Source organism: Sturnira hondurensis, unplaced genomic scaffold (genome assembly GCF_014824575.4).
Source record: "Sturnira hondurensis isolate 20B ecotype Veracruz unplaced genomic scaffold, ASM1482457v3 Scaffold0016684, whole genome shotgun sequence".
Classification (NCBI taxonomy): domain Eukaryota; kingdom Metazoa; phylum Chordata; class Mammalia; order Chiroptera; family Phyllostomidae; genus Sturnira; species Sturnira hondurensis.
In genome coordinates, this window is record NW_028089315.1 from 3,950,856 (window position 1) to 3,976,665 (window position 25,810).

The window sequence follows — 25,810 nt, forward strand, 5'->3', positions numbered from 1 at the left end:
CTGGGACATTCATCCCAAAGCATTCACATCCCAGTGGAAGGAAGTTCAAGTTACAAATAATGAATTTACATCATTAAGAATCAAGGGATTTGTGACAAGAATAGCTGAAATGGCTTTGAAATATAATCTTTTATGCCTGTAACGGATTAATATTGATTCCAGCTTTTGCTTAAGCCAACTTAAAAAAAAAAAACCATGTGCTAAGGGGACAACCAAAATAAGGAATGTACGCATGCACCAAAAACTCAAGGAAAGACTTAGGATATTAGGCCATTTTTAATGAGGAATATATACATGCAGGGCATCAATAGTTCATAGCAAACCCTGTAAAATACTTGGAGTTAGTTGGCAAAAAGTGATATACCGAGTTAAAAATATCATCATTATCTCCAAAACAGCCTGCCTTTTTTCCATGAAAATCAATTGATCCCTACTGGTCATTTTTAAAGGGACTAAATCTGAGCACTGGAATAAGTCAAATGTTTTCTCTTTAAACATGATCATCACAGGGTACACTTGATACTTAGGCCAAGAGCTCAGGCCTTCCCTTTCCCTGGTATAATTTCCATCTAAGCATTCCTTAGACACTTAGATCATTCTCAATGGGGATTGTGCCTTCTACCCTCTGTGGACACGTGGGAACCCGGTTAATTGTACTGACTTGATTACAATAGTTGGTGAATTCTCCCATTTCCTTCCACTGCAATAAATGCTTAAGATAATTTTGCCACCTAGTATGTGAATATTTTACATTGCAATCATTTTCTAACACAGTGACTACAGGCAAAAATGATTTTATCATTCTGGAATATCATCCAATTCAATTCCATTAATTTCAAAATATGTTTCTTTTCTTGTTAGTATAAAAACTGGGCATCCTGTAAAGTTGGAAACAAACCTGTGGCCTAAATAGCTATCATTCAAATCACAGAGCCACTGCAACTGACTGTCAGCTTTGCGATGAAGCAGCCGCTTTCGGCCTGGGTAAGAAGGGCATCGCTTTCACAAAGGATGCACGAGGTGCTGGAATATCTACTCCCCGCATGTGAATATCTAAACATTAGAAAACACACTTTTGTTTTGAAAGCACCTTGTGTGCTGTTAACTGTTGTATATACAACAGTTGACACTTTTAAACACTTTTTAAATTATTTCCTTCCTTGGCCAGAAAATAAGGGGTCTCTCAGATGATAATTAAGTTAGTACTGTCTCTTTAAGTGTTAGGATGAGTACTTAACGCCAATGGTTACTATCCCCATATATTATACCTGTCAAAATTCTTTACACTCTAATGAGTCAGCTTGCTGAAAATACACCCCACGCTTCCATTTGAAAGTGTAAAACTAAGTGCCCAGTAGGAAAAAGTTTACCCTCTGTCCCAGCATAACTAACTCATCAAGGAGAAGAAGTAAGGAAAACTCCGGCAACTCACTTTAGACACAAACTTGTGCCTGACCTCTACTGTGCATAATCCATTTTTAAGATGAATGTTCTCATCCCGAACACGAATATGCTGGGGAGTGGGAGAAAGGGATACAAAAAGGAGGGCAGGACAATGTGTACATCTGAAAGATTGCCCACTCCCTCCCAGTACACACAAAAAACCCTCCCCTCGTTCCTAGAGAGGTTTCCTGTCAAGGACAGTTGGAGTGCCTCTTGGAGAGCCAGCTCCTGAGTGAGAGTGGACTCTGCGAGGGCTTCCCTCTGTCCTCTCCAGACCTCGGTGGACTCTCTGTGCTGTGCAGGGGTGCCTGGTTCCTCTCTGAGGGGCACAGCCTGAACACAGAGGACTGAAATTTCAAAAATGTGATAAAGCCCCAGCCCATCATCCCTGGGAGGCCAGCAGCTGCCGGGTGACCGCTGATGAAGTGGCTTCTTAAAGAGGTGGGCAGATTGATTCCAGCTGGTGTGCACGGGGCAGGGCAGCGGCCCCGGAATGTGCAGCCTAGCTGAGGCAAGACACTGCAGCAGCTTCCCAACCAAGGGCAAGGCCAAATAGTAGCTCTGTTTGCAGCCTTGGCCTGAAGGAGGAAGAATACCAGTGTTCCATCTGATAGGAACTTTCAAGGCAGCCTGGGCCAAAAAGGTGACATGTGGACTGTCATTTTGTAAGTGAAGTGTCACTCAGGAAATCCAAAAGCTGTCCCTTACAACATCTGTTCAGAAGGGGCCCACAGTTCCTAAGAGTTTCTAAGGCAAATCCTTTCTGCCCAATCTCTGTTTTTCTCCCTCACACACTCCCAGCTCCCAGCCGGCTTCCCCTGCTCCACACAAACACAGTAATCAATACACAAGAGAAACAGAAAAGGAAGAGGTGTGGGGACACTAAGAGTGTCCCCAATAAGAGTCCTGTATGGAAGGGAGACCCAACAAGAGGACATGCTCTTTGGAAGTGCTGGTCTCAGAGTCAGAGAATTAAGGGGGAGGTACTTACTTAGGGGTCCCCTGAGCCCCAAACCCAGACACCAAGTGATCTAAGAAAAGAGAGGGGGTAAGAGGTAGGCGGGCATAAAGACATGCCTAATGGAATATTCAATATCCTGCAAAATGCACTTTGAGCCATGCACTTCCACAGACTAAAAGCCAGTAATGGGCTTTGGAGTCTGCACTTCCTCTCCCTAATGTCCAGAGGCGCTTTAATGCTGCAGCCAATCGATCGGCCTTCTCCGGTGGCTAGTGGAGTGCAAAAGCTTCCTACTTGTGGCCAGATCTCCAGACCTCCTCTGCACAAGGCACAAGCGACACAGAACTTTGAACTGACAATCTCTGGCTCCTAAAGTTCGCAATATGAGGAAGGGGAGGATCCTGGAGGAACCCGGAGGAACTGCCAGCCCTCCTTCATCCTATCAAAAGTAAGACAAACTAGGAAGGGGCAATATCCGCCCAGGGACAGGGCTGACCAGTAGCACCAAACCTGCTTCAGGTGCAAGGTCACCAAGCTGCCTCCAAATCCAGACCTGCCAGACCAAGGCGTGGCACTTCTGGAAGGGACACAAAACAAACCAAACGAACATCCAGAAAGTAGGGTTTCTTTGCAGTTTCTTGCTGACATCACAGCTGCCTGGAAAGAGACCCTGTAAACCCCACCCCCACACCTCCATTCTGGGGGACAAATCCCCAAAGGGGAGAGGAGTCACAGTCCCGCCTCCTGCTTCCACTGCCCTTGCACCCTTCCCTCAAGGCCTGGGCTCTGGACAAGTTCAGTCCCTAAATTGAACCCAATCTCTCCAGCTTCCTTTCACCCCTCCTCAGGAGGCTCTGGCGGCCCCACTGAGCATGCCCCATGGCCTGGGTCTTGGGGTCGCCTCGGGGAAGCTGTCCACACCCCAGGATGGGCAGGGCTCTGTCCCGGGGTGGGTTCCCCCACTGGGGTGCCAGGGGTGCACAAAGGAGAGGCAGCATGAGTGCAGCTGGGTGCTGAGTGACCAAGTTAGCGGGCGCAAGAAAACTTTCCTTGGTCCTCCCCACCCCCCACGCCACTGGGGCGCGTCTCCCGGAGGAGCTCGCCTTTCCCAGCCCGGCAGAGTTGAGCACAGCACGTGATGGGCAGAAATAAAAATAAACACTTCCCATTCCCCGGCCGCAGGGGCCACCCCCACTCCGTGCACGCAGAAGAGCAGCCCTGGGCTGACCAGCCCCCGCTCCTGCAGCAGGGCCCCCAGACCCCGAGCCTCCGCCCGGGACCGGCATCCGGGCCCACCCACTGGCGTGGTGGCCTTCTCTCTGGCCCGCGGCGTCCTGGCGCCTACCTTTCAGATTTGGTGAACTTCCGGAATGCCTGTCGGAGGTCGTGGAAGGACCTGTACGTCTGCGGCTCAGCCGAGATACCCTGCGCCCGGGTGGTCCGGGGGCCGATGTGGGTCGAGGGCACGGGCAGCACCGACTGGCATTTGTGGAGCTTCCTCTTCAGCTCCTGAATTTCCTCCTCCTTCTCTGACAGCCGCTTCTCTAGCTCTTTGATCCTCTCCTCCTTGAGCATGAGAATCTTGGCAAAGTCTTCCTCCAGCTCGCTCATTTTTTTTTTCCCTGAGCCCCTCCGCAAAACTTTTTCTCCAGCGGTAGCAGCGGCTGAGACGACAGCCGGGCGAGGCGAGCGCAGAGTGAGTGAGTGAATGGGTCGCTAAGTACCGGCGCGCAGCAGAGTGCTGGCCCTAATGCCGCGCCGCCGGGAGCCGCTTTCTTCGATCCACTTCTGCTGAATGGACGAAACGCACCGAGGGAAGGATGAGAAGTCTAAAAGCGATGGAGCGGAGAGGCAGAGTGCTAATCCCCAGCCTCTCCAGGGAATAGGTGATTATCTTTCATTGAGAAACCAATTAGAGCTGCCCTCCCTCCCCTGAGACCCCCTCCCTCATCCCCCTTTCCCAATCACTCCGTGAGAACACCGCTCGCGCCACCCCACCGACAGCCTGGTTTCTAGCTTGGGAGGGCTGGAACAGAGAGCCTGATCTCACCCCATCACACAATAATCACTCTTCCATGCTGTATGGTACCAAGGGAAAGGGGTGGGGTGGGGGTAGAAGGGGGGAGCTTTATGCCACTTGATCCTTGAAATAGCAACAATTACCATGTGATCCGACAGATGACGCAGCGCTTGTAACTGGAGCCTAAAGGATGAGTGTGTGTTCATAAATATTAAACTAACTTTAGACACTAATCTGCATAAATCTACCTTTGTTTTCACCTTTTTCTTCTCTTCTGCCCTGGATGATAAGGGTGGGTGCATGCATATGTTTCTTACTGGGAAGTCCTCTGGCTGTGACCCCAACTAATAAGAATGACAGGGCAATAGCAGTTCCAGGGTGTTTTTTGGCGTAAAATTTTTACTGGAAATAGTGAACTAAAATTGTTGGTGGGGAAGTTGGATGAATATACATATGGTAATGAGCCAAATGTTTACAAGAAAAGAGAAAGGCCATGCGTTAGTTGTAAGATTCTTAGAGTCTGGATTTTATTTCATCTGCTACAGTTAAAGGTTGTATATGAGCTTCCCAATTACATCACGGCATGGCCCTGGTTCTGAAGTGGTGGACGCAGGGCTGAACTACTGGCTTACCCTCCTGGTCCCAAGTTTGGGGGAAAATAGCTCCGGAAAGCGGATCTCCCCCTCACCTGTGCATCCATCACCTCACCCAACACTAATGAGATGTTTCTCCCCATTTGAGCCTGAGTACTTGGTAATTCCTACACTTTACATTTTTTTTTATGTATATGGCATTGGGAACATTTTTCATGACATAAATCACTATTTAAGAGTTTCAGTAAGTGGGAGAAACATTTCTTCAGGTTATAATTAACAAATTAGTAAAAAATGTTTAAAGGAAAAATACATATCCAAACTAATATACTAAATTGTTCTCTCTGAAATAGTAACTTTCCCTAAAAAGACAGATGAATGTATAATCACCAGCTACTTATTTAAAAAAAAAGTCTTTATGCCTTGTCTGAAATACCTCCATAAAGAAGAAGCAGGCACATACTTGTTTGTAAATAAATCTTAACATATTTTTTTATTCTGGTGTTTTCTTTATTATCTATGTTAGTGGTACTCATCTGATTATTTTAAATTAGAAACATTTCAAACTGTATCTTAATTTCTTCATGGCACTAGGTGATCAAGTCTGGCTTTGTCTACTCATCTATGAGAGAGGGCTCTCTGTTTTCTTGATGGTTACCATTCTGTTCCTCCCATATGTGAATAACTCATATGTGAACCTCCCATATCATCCTTTTAGAAACACTCAAAATAATTGACATTTAAAAATAATGCATTAGAAAAATAGTTTTATCACGTTCAGTCATCTAGGCATAGGTTCAACTTTCTGGAAGAGATACAGACTTTGAATGACACTTAGTTTTTTCCAAGTCTCACACTATCTTAAATGAAAATATTATTCAAATATATATCTCACGTTTATTTAAAAAAGAAACATTTAGACTAAGATTACACATACACACCCACCTCAAAACCCTAAATTCATTCATATCTTACAAAATTAATCTTGTTTTTGAATAGGTCATTTTTAACTTAAGTTAATGTTGACACCTGACATTAACTTTTGACCACTGCCTTAAGAAATACTTAAAGTACAAGGAACACTTAGAAAAGACAGCCTTGTAGAAGAATATACCTTGAATTATTTAAAATCATAGCATTTTAGTGCTGAAAGCAACTTTAAAGAGGTAACCCAAGATGTTCATATTATAAAAGAGGAAAGTGAGATCCTGAAAGGTCAAGTCCAGGATCACCCAAAGGCAGAAGTTTGAATCCAAAATTGCCCGTGGAGGTCACTCTCCCTACCATGCTGCTCCTAGTCCGAAACCTGGTAATCTGGAAATCCTACATTTCTGACCATCTAGTCAAAGATGTGACTTTCCCCTTTGTAGTTTGCATCGGTAAGTCTCGACTATCAAAACAATTTATAAATTCCTTTTTTTTTTCCTTAAAGGAGAAGGTCGCCATCTAGTGCCCTTGGAGAACTTTGCTAAATAAAAATCTTAATCATAAAGAGGTGAGATAACATCCTTAAATAACCTGTAAGAGTCTTTTCATGTCCTATATCTGAGACACATAAAGAAAACAAGCAAAATTTTGTGTGATGCTAAAACATTTTTTAAAAAATTTAAAACCTTTAAAATAGTTTAGCCCCTGGGTAATGGTGACAGGGATGGCGGACATTTACTGCGTGTTTAATAGGTGCTGGCACAGGCTAAACCCTTTACGTGACTGAGTGGCTTTAATCCTCACGGTGAGTCCATAAAATGGGTAGTGTTATTCATTCCCATTGTGCAGATGGAGAAACTGATGCTCAGTCAGATAAGGTGATTTGCCCATGACCATAGTGTCCCGATGTGACCCCGGCTGCCTTCGTCGCCATGCAGCACTGCTTCCACCCAAAACGCACACAAACGCCGCCCTCTCCGTCAGCCCAATGACATGCAAACTGAAAGTTCTTTGTTAATTAGGACACAGTAAATTTAAAGTCCCATATAAACCCTTATCAGCCTCTACGTGTCTGGCTTCTCAGTAATCAATCTCTTCCCAAAGGTGTTTTCCTTATGATACTTTCCTTATAATAATAGTGTATATCATATAATTTAGTTTTTTAAAAAGTACAGGTACCTTCAAGTGTTAGGATGGTGCCTTCCATCCACCATAAGGAACACTTTTTTAAAGAATGCCAAGGTTATAGGTCCAATCCATGGTCAGAGAACATCCGTGACTCAACCAATGAATACATAAATGGATACAACAAATCAACATTTCTCTCTCTCTCCCTATTTCTCTTTCTTTCTCCCTCTCCACCCCCACTTCCTCTCTCTCCAAAATCAATCAATAAATTTAAAATATGAAAAAACCTGAAATTCCTGTTCTTCAATCCAGGTCATTGTCATAAATTTTTTTAAAATAATAAAACTGACTAAAACTCAGTCCACTTTTATTGTTGCTATATACCAGGAATTCTAAACAGTGTCAGTGGTAAAACGCTCCTCCCCTCAAAAGTATTTTGTTGATCTAAGTTCAGGCAATTCCCGCATTTGCTGTTGAGCGGGGGGGATCATTCCCGTTGCCCCACTCCCGGATCAACATTGACCTTGGTGCACATTAAGGGAATCCAACGCAAAAAGGAAAAGAAAATCAAGTCATAATGCAGATGAGCAAGGAGAAAAATTTCAAACCATCTCTCTGTTTTTAATGCCTTATATGCCAACATTTTTCTTGGTTACAAAAATGACAAGTATTTGTGGAAAACTGCATGCAATACATTTTCCATCAAGGGATACAATTGGTGAACAAAGAGTACTGGACTTGGAAGCAAAAAATATACACATATGTCTCAGCTCTATCACTTCCTCGGTGGTGTGCTTTGGGCAAATCTCAAAACTTCATTAAGAGTCATTTTCCTCATTTGAAAAATGGACAGTGGAAGTCACCTGGGGTTCATTTCATCTTCACCACCTTCAGTGATTCTGTAGCATTCTGCTTTCCCTGTGACCCAATGTTGAAATTATCAGTCCGTTCTTACAGATAACATTCATTCATGAGCCTCAGCCAAGTTGAAAACGTTAAGGAAGAGTTAAGATGGAGTCTGCTTGGTCCTATAAAGATTACAGTGAACTTTGTGACTAACAGAAGCTTGGAGCATTTTCAATTAATTCTACATCATACTGGATGTGGCTTCAACATTGTTACCTAAACCATGCTCCCATGACCATAAAGTGTGGTCACACGGGCAAGATAAAAGCTTTACATCCTGAGACACACACATCTATGTTAACCACTGCACAGAACATGAAAAATAGCAAAGTTAAAGTCACCTCAGCTAAACAAACTTCCAAGTTAGTCAGTTTCCATTTACTTAAGTTATACAATGAATCAGTTTTTTTTTAAAAAAATATGCCCCCAAAGTAAGACATACATAGATGCTTTTCCTGGTGGTGTAAATGAACTTCTTTCTCATGATGCAGCAAGACCATTGCTTTTTGTGATTTTCTGGGATATCTATCTACAGGTTTGAAAAAAATTCTTCCCAGAAACTATGAAAAATAAAACCAACAGTACTTGAATATTGTAGAAACCAAAATCTGCAGTATATTAAAAACCTTGGACCTAGAATATGGAGACAGAGATGCTGCAGGACTTCAGGCAAATAATTTTATTTCCTGGAGCCTCAGTTTTCCCAACTATAAAGTGGAGATATGAGTGCCCTGGCTGCTGTGGCTCAGTGGATTGAGTGCCAGCCTGCAAAACAAAGGGTCGCTGGTTTGATTCCCAGCCAGGGCACATGCCTGGGTTGCCAGCCAGGTCCCCAGTAGGGGGCGTGCAAGAGGAAACCACACCTTAATGTTTCCCTCCCTTTCTTTCTCTCTCCCTTCTCCTCTCTCTAAAAATAAGTAAACAAAATCTTAAAGTGAAGATATGAGTAATAAAGATGAAAACAAGTAATAAAGATATGAGAGATGAAAACAAGATGTTGTTATTTAAATATGACCCTACATAAACAAACCTAAATAAAATGATAATGCATCCCTACTTTGATTCTCAGCAGGAAAGAAACCCAGCAGAGGGCAGAGCAGACAGTCTTGTTGCTGCTGCTGCTGCTGCTGGTAATATTTATATACATGCACCTTCTCCAGTTGTTAAACACTAGTCAAGGTACTGCTGTGAAATTATTTTTGCAAATGTAATGAAGTGTCAAGTCACTTTGTTTACTTTCAAGTAAAATCATCTAGGTGGGCCTGGCCTAATCAGGTGAACCTTTAAAAGCGATTGGTCTCTATCTGAACAGCAGCTTGCTACATGTGACAGGAATTTGACGTGAGGGAGATTCCCTATCGCTGCACCTTTGAAGACATGAGGGGCAACATGACAAAGGATGCAGGTGGAGTCTAGGCGCTGTAAGGGGGCTCTGACTGACCGGCAGCAATAAATAGGGACTTCTGTCCTACCACTGCAAGAACTGAGTCTTGTCACAACCATAAGAGATTGAGAGAGAGCCCAGAGCTCCCGAGGAGAAAGCAGAATGGTGGGCATCTTGATGTCAGCCTTATAGGACCTTGAGCAGAGGGTCCAGCCGTGCTACATCCAGAATTAGATCCAGGATTGTGAAACAACAAATAAGTGCTGTTTTAAGTCTCTCAGTTTGTGGAAACTGGTTAGGAAACATGATAAAACTAATGAATTGCTTGACTACCATTAAAAATGTTCATTAAAATGCCAGATCTAGTTTTACTACTCTTAGATGCCTGACTTTTTAAAAGAGTCATTTTTAGTGAAACTGCTTTAGTGCAGTTCAAAAATGGATACTTGGGGACATAAAAAGTTGTTATAAATTATAAATTGCTTCAAGCAAACTGATGACAATTTGAATAGTCTTCTAAGTATGGTAAACTCCCTTCCATAAAAAACATATATGTTTATAGCTGTGTCTTATCATGACTGAAATGTAGATCCTCCCGACCACAGGTTCTAGAGAGGATTGGAACCATTCATGAGTTTGCGTTACTTACAGGGTAGAAACATTACTGTAGCTTACCTTGTACAGTGACCTAGCTCTATGACCTCGGACAAATGTTCCACCTGCTGAGCCTTAGTTTTCTTATCTGTAAAATAGCAGTTCTTTTATAGTACAATGTGTTTGGCTCTGAGAATACATTTAAATAATCTTGTATTTTCCTTAATTAGCTGGATATTTCCATAGTCATCCATGGAAATTAGATGTCTCTACATGCCACTGCCTTCCAGGCTCAGGAACTAATTAAATATTTGAGAAGAGTGGTGGGGAAGGAATACAGATCCTCTTCCGACTTCAGTTTTTTATTTGATTTGACTTGATGTTTTGGTTTGATTTTTAATATGAGAGAAACTGGATTCATCTACTTGGAATATCTTTTTATAAATTATAAAATTTAGAAGATAGATATGTAGAATTCAAACAACACAAAAGGATACTCAGTGAAAGTTAAGTCTCCCTCGCATCTCTGGTCCTCAGCTACCCAGACCCCCTTTATGGAGAGAACCATTTACTATTGCCAGGAACAGCGTCAGCCTCATTAAATATTATATTCATATAGCAGCACAGCTATATATAAATACACATTTTTATACAAATTTGACACAACAGACTCACTATCTGGTTTGGATGTGAGCCTGCTGCCTAACTCAGTGTTATTATTTCCTGACTCCCAGATCATTGTCCCAATGCCACATGATACAAGTGTCCCATTTGGCGCTGCCAGGCCCTGTAGCGAGGCAGAGACGCTGCATGTAGAGAGTGTACACCCCCCTTCATTGACAGTGTTCACAGCTCTTCTCAACCTTAAAACATGGGCATTTGTTGCTTGACTCAGTATTTCAGTCACAACCACAGCATGGTGTGATATTGAAAGAGCAAGTCAAACATTATTGTATGTGTATGTTTATTAAGGAAGTCTATGTAAAGATAAAATCACCTCTGGTCCTAAATCTCACTACCTGCTTTTTGTTGATAGGGACGTTCATCTGTGCTTATCTGCTGTTATTTCAAATTAGCAGCACCCATGTAAAAAGGGCTGACAAGCCATCACTTAGGTATAAGGAACACTATATTTTAACAGTCTCTCAACTCTAATCGTCGTGATGTTTTGGGTGTCTAATCAAAACTGCATAGCTAGCTCAATAGTTTATTTGCTGTTTCTGATTTGATGAGGACACTTTTATTTGGATATTATTTTCTCAAAATATCTAGTCATTCATTATAAAACACAAAACTTGTTTTTATAGCTGTAAAAAAATAGTTTCACTGGACCCATGGTATTCCAGGAGAAATAAAGCTCCCATATTCACAGGTACCATCTCCTAGGGCCACACCGATCACATTTTCCCATCTGTGCTAAATAGGGCTCCGTTTGGCAGCCCTAGTAAAAGTGGGAAGGTGGAAGAAACACTTGAAACGTTCCCATAATAATTTTAAATAATTGCATTCATTACAATGAAAAGTCTACCTCGGCACCGAAAATTACTTTGGCTCAGCAGAATTCTCCCCTCTCCACGCAGCCCTTTCAGGCACCCGCAGTCTGCAGAGAGCCAAGAGGCAGCAGAAAGACAGAGGATATTGAGCTGAGACACAGTACCCTCCACCCTTCATTCAAGACTTCATCCAATAATGGGAGATCATTTTACAGTGCAGAGACAAGCAGACATTACTCAGCCTGCGGCTGAAATCTGCAGTAAGAAGCCCTGCCAGGAATACCTTAGTGTAACATGAGGTGGTACTGTGTGTGTGTGTGTGTGTGTGTGTGTGTTTCAGTCGTAGTATATTTCTTCTAAATCATTTTCTCTAGTTGGAGTATGTCAGTAAATAAAAATAAACTCTTCCTTTAAAAATGTCTCCATTCTGAACATTTGGATATTTTAATGGTAAGAATGAGTGATACTTGTTCTTAATATCACTTGGAGAGTATTATGCTAACTGAAATAAGCCAGTGAGAGAAAGACAAGTACCATATGATTTCACTCGTATGTGGAATCTAATGAACAAACTGAACTAGCAAGGAAAATGGGGGCAGACTCATAGATGGAATGAAGGATGACAGCTGTTAGAGAGATGGGCAGTGGGGGTGGGTGGTGAGGCAGGGGGTTGGGTGAAAAAGGTGACGGGATTTTTTAAAAAGCCTCTCAGACACAGACAACAGTACGGTGATTCCAGAGGGAAAGGAATGTAGGGGCAGTAAAAGAGGGTAAAGGGGGGATAAATGGTGATGGAAGAAGACTTGACTTGGGGTGGTAAAAACACAATACAATACAGATAATAGATTATAGAATCATACACCTGAAACCTATACACTTTATTAGCCAATGTCATCCCAATAAGTTCAATTTAAAAAGAACAAATGGGAAATTCACAAGTTGCTGGGGACTGGGCTCTAGCACATTTTTATCAGTCAGGCAGGGATCAAACTCTAGGATGTTATCATGAGTCAGAAGTGACATCTTCCTCCCCTTCATGGCCAGACAAATGGATTTACCTTTTATGCAAATTTCAAATTAGCATGCTAGGAAAGATGCAGGAGAAGGGCCATTTATGACAGGAATATTTGTTTTATTAAGAAAGCTATTATGGATCTGGCATTCCTTCTTTGACATGAAAATTAAAAATAAATGTTTGTGTAACCTGAGCAGATGTACTAGTTGTCATTCATTCAACAGATATTTTTGCTCACTTTTATATGAGTCCCAGGCCGTCTGCTACACCCTGAGAGGGTGTGTGGGGGTGGGGGTGAGGAGTCCGGGGAGAGAGAGAGAGAGAGAGAGAAATAAAGTTGCTTAGAAGAAAGCTAAAATTACCAAACAACCACTTTGACATGCCTACTTTGTTGAAACCAGTCTTAACTTGCCAAATTAAGGAATCAGTTGACTTTCTATGATCTAGTTTACCAAAGTTGAAGTCTTAACTTGCCAAATTAAGGAATCAGTTGACTTTCTATGATCTAGTTTACCAAAGTTGAATTAAAGAGGAGTCTCTCTTTTTCTATCTACACCTGAGGATATATTTATTGATGAAAGAGAGAGAAAGAAACATTGATTAGCTACCTGCCCTATGTACCCTGACCAGGGATGGAACCCACAACTTTTTTTGGTGCACAGGACAATGCTCCAACCTACTAAGCCACCTGGCCAGGGTAGGAGGAGTCTTTTTTAATAGTATATGGGCAATCCCTTTGAATGAATTCTTCTATGAGCGTGTCCTCTGCCAGCCACAGGCAATTGTTTGGACAAGGCGCCACCAGTGGAGCTGGTATGGGCCAGACACGGCCACGTGGTTGCTAGAAAGTACAAGTGCAGGGCCTCTCCGAAGGCCTCCCCAGTGACAGATTTCTATCCAAGGAGGCACTGAGGATTTTATAAAATGGTATCACAGGGAAATTTTACAGTAAGTGACATGGGAGACTCCAAAGTTGATATCTGAAAACAGCCAAGTACTGCCAAGTACGCCAATAAAGTGGTACTATGGTCTTCTCACTGTGTTTTACGTTCATTTTAAATCAGCCTCCTTTCCTCACTTCTCCTATAAAAACTACTTTTTTTCTTGTGGTTGTGAAAATTCATTCACCAGAAAATTATTGGTTAAAATAATTAAATTGCAAAGAACATAGCAGTGCATACATCTTTTCTAATAATGGGGTTCAAATATTTTGGTTAGATACCCAGAAGAGCAATTGCTAGGTCACATAGTAACTCAATTTTTAATTTTTTGAAGAGCCTCCCTACTGTTTTCCACAGTTACTGCACCCATTTGCACTCCCACCAGCAGGGGATGAACCTTCCTTCACTACAGCAATATTCATGGGGGCCAAGACACGGAAATAACCAGTGTCCTTCAACAGATGATTGGATGAAGATGTGGTACATGCTGGACTGGCAAAAAAGTTTGTTTTTCCCATGAGATAGTTCTAGTAGTGCTTAGTACTCTTTGACATCAGTTGAAACAATTCTGTTAGATTGTACTGTGGCAGTTGTTATGTCAGCATGCACTTAAAAAATAAACATCAATTGCAGCATACTTATACAATGAAATACTATGCAGCAGAAAGAAAGAAGGGACCCCTACCCTTTGTGACAGCATGGATGAAACTGGACAGCATTATGCTAAGTGAAATAAGCCAGCAGTGAAAGACAAATAACATATGAATCTCACTTGTAAGTGGAACCTAATCAACAAAACAAACAGGTGAGCAAAACAGAACTAGAGACATGCAAATAAAAAATGAACTGACAGTGACCATAGGGATCAGGGAGAGGTGGATAGCAGGGGGAAGAAGGGGAAGGATCAAGGAATATGGATAAAGGACCCATGGACAAAGACAAGGTGGGGGGGAGGGTTGAACGTGGGAGGTGGGGGTGGGTAGGGCAGGGGAGAGTAATAGGGGGAAATGGGGATAACTATAATTGAACAACAATAAGAAAAATTTAAAACATAAAATAAAACTTGTTCCAAGCCTGAAAAAAGCCCTTAAAATTGGCAAATTTTTGCGTAGCCATTTTAATATTGAAGATGGAAGAAAATAAGCAACATCTTTGGCTATTATGCTTTATCATTTCAAGAAGGTAAAAACTCAACTGAGACACAAAAAATAAACAGATTTGTGCAGTGTATGGAGAAGATTCTATGACAGATCAAACGTGTCAAAAGTGGTCTGTGAAGTTTCCTGCTGGAGATTTCTCGAGCATGCTGGAGGATACTCCACAGCTGGGCAGACCAGTGGAACTCAACAGCGATCAAACTGAGACGCTAATTGAGAACGATCAACAGTATATCGTGCAGAGATAGCCAACATACTGAAAATGTCCGAATCAGTTAAGTTGTTGGTAAAATTAAAAATGTGTCTTTTATTTTATGGAAAAAACTAAACAAACTTTTCAACCAACCCAATATATAAAAAAGAATGTTGTTACTCAGCTATAAGAAAAGATAAAATACTGCCATTTGCAAAACCATGAATGATCTTGAGACTGCTATTCTAAGTGAAATAAGTCAGTTAGAAAAAGTTAAGAATTATATGACTTTGCTCCTATGTTTGTAACAAGTGAACAAACAAGACAAACAAAACCTCACAGTCAATAGAGGGAAGCGAGCTGGGTTGAGTAAAGGAGGTCAAAATATGATGATGGGAGATTTGACTTTGGGGGTGGGCACACAGTGCGATGTATAGCTGAAATATCATAGAATCGGACACCTGAAACCTATATAATTTTATTAATCAATGTTGCCCCAATAAATTTAATTTACAAATAATTAAATTGCTTAAAGAAACAGAATACCCTGACAGAACTAACCTTGAAAACTCATATATGTATACTTGTTTAACAGAAAAGCTTAGCATACATTTGAATTATCATTATGCAATTTTTAGAGAACAAAAAATCCATTTTACTTTATAAAAATTAAATCACTTATCCAATGAAAACAAAATTACTAAATAGTTAATATACTGTATAATAGAGAATGCTTACTAGCCTGTAGAATTTGAGTAAGCAGTTTTTCAACAGCTACTGTTATTGAGACACTGTATGCAAGAGATTACAAATAAAATATTGAACAAGGAAAAAAGAGATTACAAAAATATTAGAGAAGGATTATAGGCATAAAAACTATAAAACATAAGAATAATTTTAATAGTAAACAGTGGTTACTGTGGTTACTTTATACTTAGAAAACTAAGAGCAGAATGATTAATCAAAACTTTCTATGGAATTTTTGGAAACTGAATATGATATATCTTCCCAGATAGTTTGCCTATAAATTCAATGCAATTCCAAAAAGACAGTGGATCAAAAATCTGTGGTACAATGGAATATTAGTTGGCCATTAAAAAGAATGAAATCTTACCATTTGAGACAGTATGTATGGACCTAGAGGGTATTATGCTAAATTAATTAAGTCAGTCACAGAAAGACAAATACTGCATAATTTCACTTATATGTGGAGTCTAAAAAACAATATATATGAATAAACAAAATAGAAACAGACTCAAAAATAGAGAACAGACTGATGTTTGCAGAGTGGAGGGGAGTGGGGAATTGGGTGAAAAAGGTGAAGGGATTGAGTACAGATTGGTAGCTACAAAATAGTCATGGGAATATAAACTATAGCATAGGGAATATAGTCAGTAATACTGTAATAACAATGTATGGTGCCAGATGGGTACTGGAAATATCTGGGGGAACACTTTATAAAGTATATGATTATCTAACCACTATTCTGTACATCTGAAACTAATACAAAGCAATATTGAATATAAACTGTAGTTTAAAATGTTTGTTAAAAAATGTATTTTTAAATAGAAGTTAATGAGTTGGTTTTTTTAATTTATTAAAAAATGTTACAAATAATCTAAAATATTTGAAAAACAATAAAAATTGTGCTCCTTTCCTCCCAACCATTAAGTGTATTATGAAGCTATAGTAATTATATAAATGTTATGAGTAATTTAAAAAATGAACCAATGAAAACAGTTTAGAAGACCCAGATCTGTATGAAAATACAGATGACCCCTGAACAATGAAGGGGCTCAGGTTAGGGATGTCAAATTCCCATGCATTTGAAAATTCACTTACAACTTTTGGCTCCCCCAAAACTTAATACTGATAGCCTACTATTGACTGGAAGCTTTACCAATAGCATAAACTGTCGATTAACACATCATGTTATCTGAAGTATATATTCTGTTCTTACAATAAAGTAAGCTAGAAAAAATGTTTAAAAATCATAAGGAAGAGAAAGTACATTTACAGTATTTATTTTTAAAAACCTGTGGGTAGCCCTGGCTGGTGTAGCTCAGTGGATTGAGCGCGGGCCTGCAAACCACACAATCGAGGTTCGATTCCCAGTCAGGGCACATGCCTGGGTTGCAGGCCAGTTCCCAGCAGGGGACTCATGGGAGACAACCATACATTGATATTTCTCTCCTTTTCTCCTTCCCTTCCCCTCTAAAGATAAATAAATAAAATCTTTAAAAAAAAAACAACCTGGGCGTAAATGGACCTGCACAGTTTAAACACATGCTGTTCAAGGGCCAACTCCATATTTTACTATGAAAGTTACATTTCATATTACTGCAGAGAAACCTAACATTAACAGGTTAGGAGAAAAAATGTATGTAGTATATAGTTTAAATATATGGTGTATCTATATGTTCAAATACAGTATATTTACAAAATATTTTCCCACTTTTTAAGCATAGTAATATATATATATATATATATCATAAAATGTACCATTTTAACTATTTTTAAGCAGTATAGCTCAGTGACGCTAACTACCCTCACACTGTTGTGCCACCAGCACCAGCCAGCTCCAGAACTACTTCATCTTCCCAGACTGAAACTGTTCACAGTTACTCCTCGTTCCTCCCTCTCTCCAGCACCTAGCAAACGCCACTCTACTTTCTGTGTCTATAAACCACTGTGTCTTTGACCACTCCAGATACCTGTAAGTGAAATCATACAGTATTTTTCCTGTGCGATTGGCTTAGCATAATGTCCCCAAGGTTCCTCTATGTTGTAGCATTTGTCAGAATTCTCTCCCTATTTAAGGCTTAGTAATATTTCATTGTATGTGTAAACCACAATTTGTTTGTGCATTCATTTGTTGATAGAAATTCGGGTTGCTTTCACCTTTTGGCTATTGGGAATAAGGCGTCTACCTACTAATATCTGTTAAAGTCTCTGCTTTCAATTTTTTCATTCCAGAAGTGGAATTGCTTAGTCATATGGTCATTCTCTGTTTAATCATAGATAATGTCTTATAAAAACATAAAGTAGGTATCCATAACAGGCAAAAAAACTCCTAAAAACCAATAAAAAATACCAAAATCCCAATACAGAATGACAAAAACAAAAATTTTCATCTTTACTAAGAACATTTATTTTTGCCTATCAAATTGGCAAAATTTAAGTGATTGATAATACTCCATATTGGGCTCTCTCAAATACTCATGAAATCATAAGTTGTTCAAGTCTTGTAGCAAGTAATTCAGCAATAGCTACCTGAGTTTGAAGTATATGTTTGCTTTTACTAGGCAATGTTACCTCTAAAAATTAAACTTATTAAAATGATTAGTTGGACATACCATGATTATTTTTGCTGTTAGTGAAAGAGGAAAAAAACTAGATAAATGAGTGATTAAATAATGGATGATATAGTCACATTATGATATGCCGTGTAGCTATCAGAAAAGCAGTGAGGTAGACCTGTAGGAAGATCTCTAAGATATCAGTGGGGAAAGCTAGCAAAAAAATCTGGTTTTATTTATATTACCGATTTTACATCATATATGTAAAACACACACACATCATTTATATCAAACTGTTAGTAGTTTTTACCTTGGGAGAGGAAAGGCAAAGTGAGGAGTGAGGGAGCTGTCATGTTTTATAGGACACCCACCATTTAAACTTTTTACAGTGAGACTGTGTTAATGTATGTGCTTACAATGTAAGTGAGGACTAATCTAGATATGATAAGTTGCACTTACTTAAATTGCCTGATCTAGTGAGTTTTGACAGATCCATACAGTCATAAAAATCATCACCTCAATTAAGATAATAGTGGATAATTTTTAAATTACTAAACTTCCATCTTTTATACATATAAATATCACAAACAAAATGACTAACCTTTACTGATAAACAGCATCCAGAAAGAGCTGGAAAGCCTTCCTTCCCTTTGCCTGTCCCTTGCCTTCAGCCTTTGTTGACACACAGCACAGACGTCAGCAGCACTAGCCTTCTCGCCGATGGAGTGCGCCGTCCTAGAGAAACTCCATCCTCATATTCGGCCGTTTTACCTAATTGCTTAGGCTACTTCGTATGGTGTTCCCCAGGGGAGTAAAATGCACGGGAAACACTGTGTATTACAGCTTAATGAGTTTTAGTGATAATTTAATCTCCGGCATGAATACATCTGCATATGTATATATATATATATGTATATGTATATGTGTATATATACATGTATACATAGATGCGTGTGTACACAAATAACATATATGGGGTCTGGCTGAAGTAACACCTGCTTGAATGTGGTTGGTAGGGTTATAATATAGTGTAATAATTTATAGTTTTAATTTAAACATTTCACCTAAAATGTCATATGGTATGTTTGAGGGTGATATTGCTATGTTATAGAATTACATGCTTATAATTTTGGGAAAAAAATGATGGCGGTGTTATTTGTGCCAGGGCCTGTGTATCTTCAAAAATATTTCTCAGACATCATCTTCTACACCATGGCTGTTTATCTAGACTGTTTACGAAATAAGAACTAGTGCAATGTCCATATTATGTCAGTCATGTTTTATCCACCTCAGCACTCCTGACTTTGGGGGATGGATAACTGCCTGTTGAGGAGGACTGTCCCCGGCCTCTACCCACCAGACAGAAGTGGCCCTTCTTCGCATCGAGTCATCACCACCACAGGGATATCCAGCATTGCCAGGTGACATTTTCGCACAGTTAACATCCACTTGTATAAATTGATGCCACTGTCAACCATTGGCATCTCTTATGTGAAACATAAATCATGTTTACTCACACTTTTTATTTTAATCTACATTCACTTTTGATAAGCACATGGGAGTAGTAGAGAAGCAAACTGTATAACTTTACCACACTAACTTGACAGTCACATTAAGACATGCTATGCAGCAATCCGATGAGCTAGACTTAGGTACAGAGCCCAGGGCAGCGCTGAGCAGAAAGGCACTACTGCTTGATTCCCTGTGGAGGCTGCCTGTTCTCCACTTCTCGGCCATTCTTGTCCGAGTTTCAAAGAACGAAACTCAGGAACTCCAGTCTTAATACTGCACCTTATTCTTTCTTTGACTTCAAGTTAATTGTCAGAGAACAGAGTAACCAAAGAATTAATAAGCCTTTCACACTAACCTGAAACCTGAGATTTATCACTCAGTGACTGGGTGTGATATTTAATATCTCCTCAAACTCCATTCAGAAAAATGGAAGAATGCCATCAAGTATAGCATAAGCCTGTTTCTTGTTTCCTCTAAGATATTCCTTTGAAGATTTTTTTGAAGAGTAGTATTTCTAAACACTTGACTGTTGCAAAAATGATGTATATTCCGTATGTGGAATTTAACCTCCCTATCTCAAACCCTTTTATTTTACATCAAAATAAATAATGATACACACAGAGGTTTGATAAAGGCATCCTTTTGTAATCTTTGATGAAAAATAGCGGTTACTCGATCATTTATTGTTTCTGTTAATGTAGCTTTAGATTTAATGACACAGCTTAATGAATGGGAGGAGGGCAGGGGCAGGAATCATAGCATCTAGTCACTCTCAGGCTGAAGCAGCAAAGCAAACATCAGCAGTAGACTCTGCTACCCACGAGGGCAGCACTGAAGCACAGTGAGAGGAATACAACTGCAAAAGCTAAGTGGTAACAGACCAGATGACACTGGTGAACTCCTACAGACACTTAAACTACTACAGGAGTTGAGGGAAGGAACCAATGAAAGTCAAGTTATATTGTATAAATTACAGTCACAGGTGGTATAAAGGGGCCAGGGGCTCTAAAACATACTACAGAGGTTGTGAAGAAGGAAGCAACGATCTTCAGTGGAGGCAAGCGGGCAAGGTTTTTAGAGCTGGGCATCAATGAACTAGTATAATTTGGACATCAAGAGGAAGGAATGGGTGGAAACTAGGAGATGAAGAGCCTCAGTGCAGAGGGCAAAGTCTGATGAAAGTACAGAGGAATCGTGCACAGTGAGTCTGGAGAAGAGCAAGCAATCTGGTTTGATTGGCAGAGGTCCTAGAACACCAGCCTAGGAAGTGCAGTGTTTATTTCACAAACTATTACAAATCACCGACGGTGTCGAAAGGAAAAAATGACATAAACGGAGCTAAGAATATGATGAATGTATAGTACCAAAATAAAACCAGAGGCAAGCTAAGCAAGGGAAGTCCCTCAAAACTTTCCCTTAACAGCTCATTCATAGGAAATAAATGTGTATGACATGTTGAGGTGCCAGATACTATCATGAACAGTGCTGTAATCATGGCCACCATTTACTGAGCTCTGGGCTATCTTATGTAGTGCTTCCCTGTGAACTATGTGTTTTTATTTCCATTTTACATGTAAAGAAAGTGCAAATCAAGAGAGCACTGGCCCAAGCCCACATATGTCCACAGTCACATTTTGAACCTACACTGCATTTTTAATTAGTGTAGAGGCAAAAGTTATACTAAAAAAACAATTAGGGAAAAATAAAACTTTTACTGAAGTAATTGCTTCAAAGCAACCATGAACTCTGAATTATCTTTTTAAATGGGCTAAAAGTATTCAAAATAGCCTTGCAAATAATCCTCATTATAGGAAGCTGTTAAGAACAGCTCAGGAAAGCAAATGACAACCATAATATTATTCAAATTAGCACAATGAAGCAGATACATAGTATTTGAGAGAGACTGAGCTGAATTACATCCCAAGAGAAGAAGGGTCACCAGGATGTGAGCCTTGGCATGAGCTTGCTTCCTACACCGCCCCGAATGTTCAGGTGTGGTTCACCTCTTCCAGGGGAAAGAGAAGCTTCTCTAATCTGCCCATAGTAGGTGCTCAGTTTTCATAAGTGGATAAATTAAGAAATAAGTGAATGGCTAATCCTTTCTAAATTAGCTTGCAAAAGGAAATAGCAAAAAGGAATACTCGCAAAATATTTTTTACCCAGATTAAACAATCACACACTTGTTGATTTGATTTCAATCAGAGTGGGTCACAGAAGATATCAGAGGGATGTTTTAGTCTGTGATCTTTTTGGGGCCCACCCCATGTCGCCCCTCAGATGCTCTCACACAGACTCCTTGGGTCCTGGGATATCAGTCAGACTGTTTTTCCTGAGCACATTTTATTCTCCTCACCTGCTGATTCACTCACTTCAGCGCTGAACAACACAATCGAAACCATTCACTGCTGGCTGTGTCCTTAGAAATAGTTCACATCAAAGCAACTTTCTCTGCTCAGCACTACAGTGCTGCAGAGGCTATGCATTTTGCAAGAGCTAAACATAGGTGAGAAAAGGTGTTGGCTTTACCCATCAAAAGTAAAAAAATATATATAAAATGTACCATTATATCACATCATGTCAGCTTCATATATTATTAAATTTAGTGGTTTTATATTGTTAAATTAATGGATATATTGTCGGATGGAAAAACAGATATATAGAGAGAAATAGTACTACTTAATAGATGTAGGAGGAATAATAATAGATTGCCCTTTTGTAATATTCAATGCAATCACTGATTCAGGCAAAGATCAACAAATGCTAAAACCTTTAGATAAAAGGATATTGAGAAACTATGTTTCCACAGTGCCAGGATACTACCCTTCACATTAGTTAATATTTGCAAAAGGGAAAAAGGTACTTTCACAATGAGATCTGGAGTCACCACAATTACCCAGTGGTCAAGGTTAGCACTCTGATACTAGGACAACCTGAAATGAACGTGCTCCTTAATGTCATGCAATAGGAAGTTCACATTGTCATCGCGATGTAATCTTCCAAAAATCTTGAAGCTGAACTCAATCAAGAATCCAGCTCTAACTTCTAATTTATAAAGAAGAGTGTGCTCTATAACAAAAACCAAATCTAATATATTTTTTTAAAAAGAAAGAAAGCAATAAAATCGAGGGGAAATGGAGGTACAAGTTAAACACCGTTGTAAAGTAATATAGAAATTCAGAATAAAATCATTAAAAAAAAAAAGAAATCTGGAAACTTGAAAAATCTATGTTGAAAGGAGAAAAAAAATACCAAAAGCAACCCTGTAACTTTACTGATACTGACCAAAAAAATCAGTTACAAAAAATATTTGAAAATGAATTGGATATTAGAGGATATTAAAGAATGTGTATTAATTTTGAGTGTGGTAAAGGGATTATGATTATGTAGGAGATTTCTACTGAGGTATTAACAGAAGTGTTATGATACCTGGCAACTTACTTTCAAAATTTTCAGACAAAAAATTATATATCTTCATGTGGTGTATAAATATAGCAAAATATAACCAGTTGTTAGATCCAGGTAGTGGGCATAAAGATATAAATTCAACTATTTTATCAGTATATTTGTCAATTTTTATAATAAAAAGTTGAAGAACACTTCTCCTGCATTTATGAAGCCTACCAAAAAAACATATTTATAAAAATGGTATTGCCATGGAAAAAATATTTAGATCTATTACTTCAAAAGTATTTCAAAGTAAGCTTAGTGATTTCCAAACATTGTAAGTTAAATGAGTTATGAGTACTAAACAATCCCAAAAAAGCAGTCATAAAAAACTTTTCAACGCTTTAAGCAAAAATAAAAATCTTTAAGGCAGGATGTGGTATATGTTAGTATATATTCTAAACTGTGAAGTTGAACTTATGAAAGTGCTTATGAGTTTTCTAGAATGAACCTGGCTCCCATTGGATATGAACATATAGCATGCCTCCCAGTCCCCCAGAGTGTGTACATCTCTGTCACATACCTGCTGTCCTCGGAATTTCCAAGGTGTTAATGTAGTATCTACTACATAGTAAACATTTTCTGTGTGCTACATACTGTGAGACTCTCTTTGCAAGCATCATCTCACCTACACCTGCTAATGCCTCCGTGAGTACAGTACTATTGTTATAACCCATTTTACAGGGAATACCTGGGGGTAACTGCGTTGCCTAAGGTCGCATAGCTAGCCTGTGGTCATGCTAGGATGGAGTCTGCGCCCCTCTGACCCTTTCATGACTGTTGATAACTGTGCATCACAGACCCACGTCACTGGGAATGGCCACTAACACCTGGAAACTATTGTTAAAACTATCAGGTAGGGAGGAGATTCTGTGGTCAGTTGGTGAGAAAGGTGATCATTCTGTAGCTGGGGTCTTTTTATCATACCACTTGATTCACATGTTGGGATGCACCTACTCTCTACAGCAGAGAGCTGCCCAGAATTAAAATAGCACAGAGGGAAGTGCAACCCAAATTTAGAGCTGTTCAAAAGCATCCCACTCTGTGTGTTGAGGAAGAGATTGTTCTCCTAAGTGACCAACATTCTGTGACAGACACAAACCATGGCATCAATCTTGTCATTTCCCCGATTACATTATTTAGTGAGTTCCCATAGCCTGCTGTGAAACAGAACACAGTGAAAGCAAAGTAAAGAACTGCCACAAAGGTTGGGATCAAGGTACACAAGCTGTGGCCAAAATCTGCCCCGAGTTTGTTTCTGATGCCACCAAAACTGGCCTTGTCACCCTTGGATGCTGAATGCTCGGCTGCTGGGCTCTACCACCTGTGGTCGGTCAACCCCATGCCACTGGACTCTCAATTCTCGATTTTGTGGCAGACACTGCAAGATCATCACTAACTGATTCTTTCACTTTTGACTTCACAAGGTCTCAATGGGAACTTCTGATTGGCCAAGCATAGGTCGCATTCCCAGTTTTTAGATGCCAGGGAATTCATCTGTTTCCCCCAGCTTAAGCACGGTGTGTGGGTGTATTAGGCAGGTTCTTCAGAGAAACAGAACCAACAGGATGTCTGTCCATCTCCCTCCCCTTCTATGTGCATGTGTATGTGCACATGCACACGTATGTGTAAGCACACATGTATGTGTGTGTATGTGTGTGCGTGTGTGAGTCAGGCAGGTAAAATTCTTCCTTGTTCAGTCTTTTTGTTCTACTCAGGTCTTCAACAAATTGGATGAGGACAACATGCTTTACGTCATCTACCTATTCCGCTTTTAATCTGATCCAAAAACACTGTCATCTAGGATAATGTTTGACCAAATATCTGGATACTTGGTCAAACACGTGACCCACACAAGTTAACACATAAAATTAACCATTACAGTAGACTAAGAGGAGTTTCATTGGTTGCTTTCCAAAATATGCTATTCGTCCAGACACATACCTCATGCATTCTGGCTTCTTTTTTCCCCCCAGAGAATTTCTTTGAGTTTCAGAAAGCCGGGGCGGTGTGTGTGTGTTTGTGTGTGTGTTGTTTCTTTGTTGTGGGACAGAAGTGGTGTTGCCTCAGTTTCAGCTTCACCAAGCCCTCACAGGTCCCAGCTTGGCCACCAGATTTCCAGGCTTCCTGACTATAAACGGCGCAAGCATTCCAAGAGGCCTCTCGGACGTCCCACCTGCTCACCACATTGATTTCTCTTTTTTCTCCCATTTGGTGAGTTCTCTATGTTTGGAGCTCAGCTTGGTAGGTGTGAAAATGTTAACAACTGTGCCTTTTATATGGCATTTTCTGCATAGTGTAACTAAAGTCCTTCAAAATTAGGCTTTGTTGCCAGAAATCTCCATGTTATACTTTTAAAACATTCATTTGTATTTAAAGCAAAGGATAGTAATTTTCACTTTTTCTAATGATAAATATGCTTACTTTTAAAATTAAAATATGTAGGAAAATAGCAAGTAAGTAGCAGAAGAGGTATTAACTCAGACTTGACAACAAATATCACGAGAGAACAGGCCACAGTAAGGCCACAGTAAGTGTGATGATTAAGAAAAAATTACTAGTCTATTATTTAACATTTTCTCTCTTCATCATCTACATATGCACCAAGAGCAGTGCTGTCCACACAGGAATCCTTAGAAAGTTTTCTTCATCAACATTAGACATTTAAATCAACTGTGTTCACCTCAAATCTAATGTGATGTGTGTTATAAGCACAAATACTTGTTTATTGTTTAATGAAAACAAATAATTTATATAAAATTAAAAGCAGGCAAAATTAATCTATGGTGATAACACCAGA

The 25,810-nt window shown here is 39.8% G+C and overlaps 1 protein-coding gene across 1 annotated transcript in view; it reads right to left on the minus strand.

Annotated features, from left to right (window-relative positions):
• PRKG1 (protein kinase cGMP-dependent 1) overlaps positions 1-4,322 on the minus strand; it is a 1,201,643-nt gene extending 1,197,321 nt beyond the window's left edge. Inside the window, exon 1 of the mRNA XM_037066937.1 lies at positions 3,750-4,322. Coding sequence (XP_036922832.1) covers positions 3,750-4,015 — 266 coding nt within the window. The 5' untranslated portion in view covers positions 4,016-4,322. The remainder of the gene's footprint in view (positions 1-3,749) is intronic.
• Positions 4,323-25,810: the final 21,488 nt, after the last annotated feature.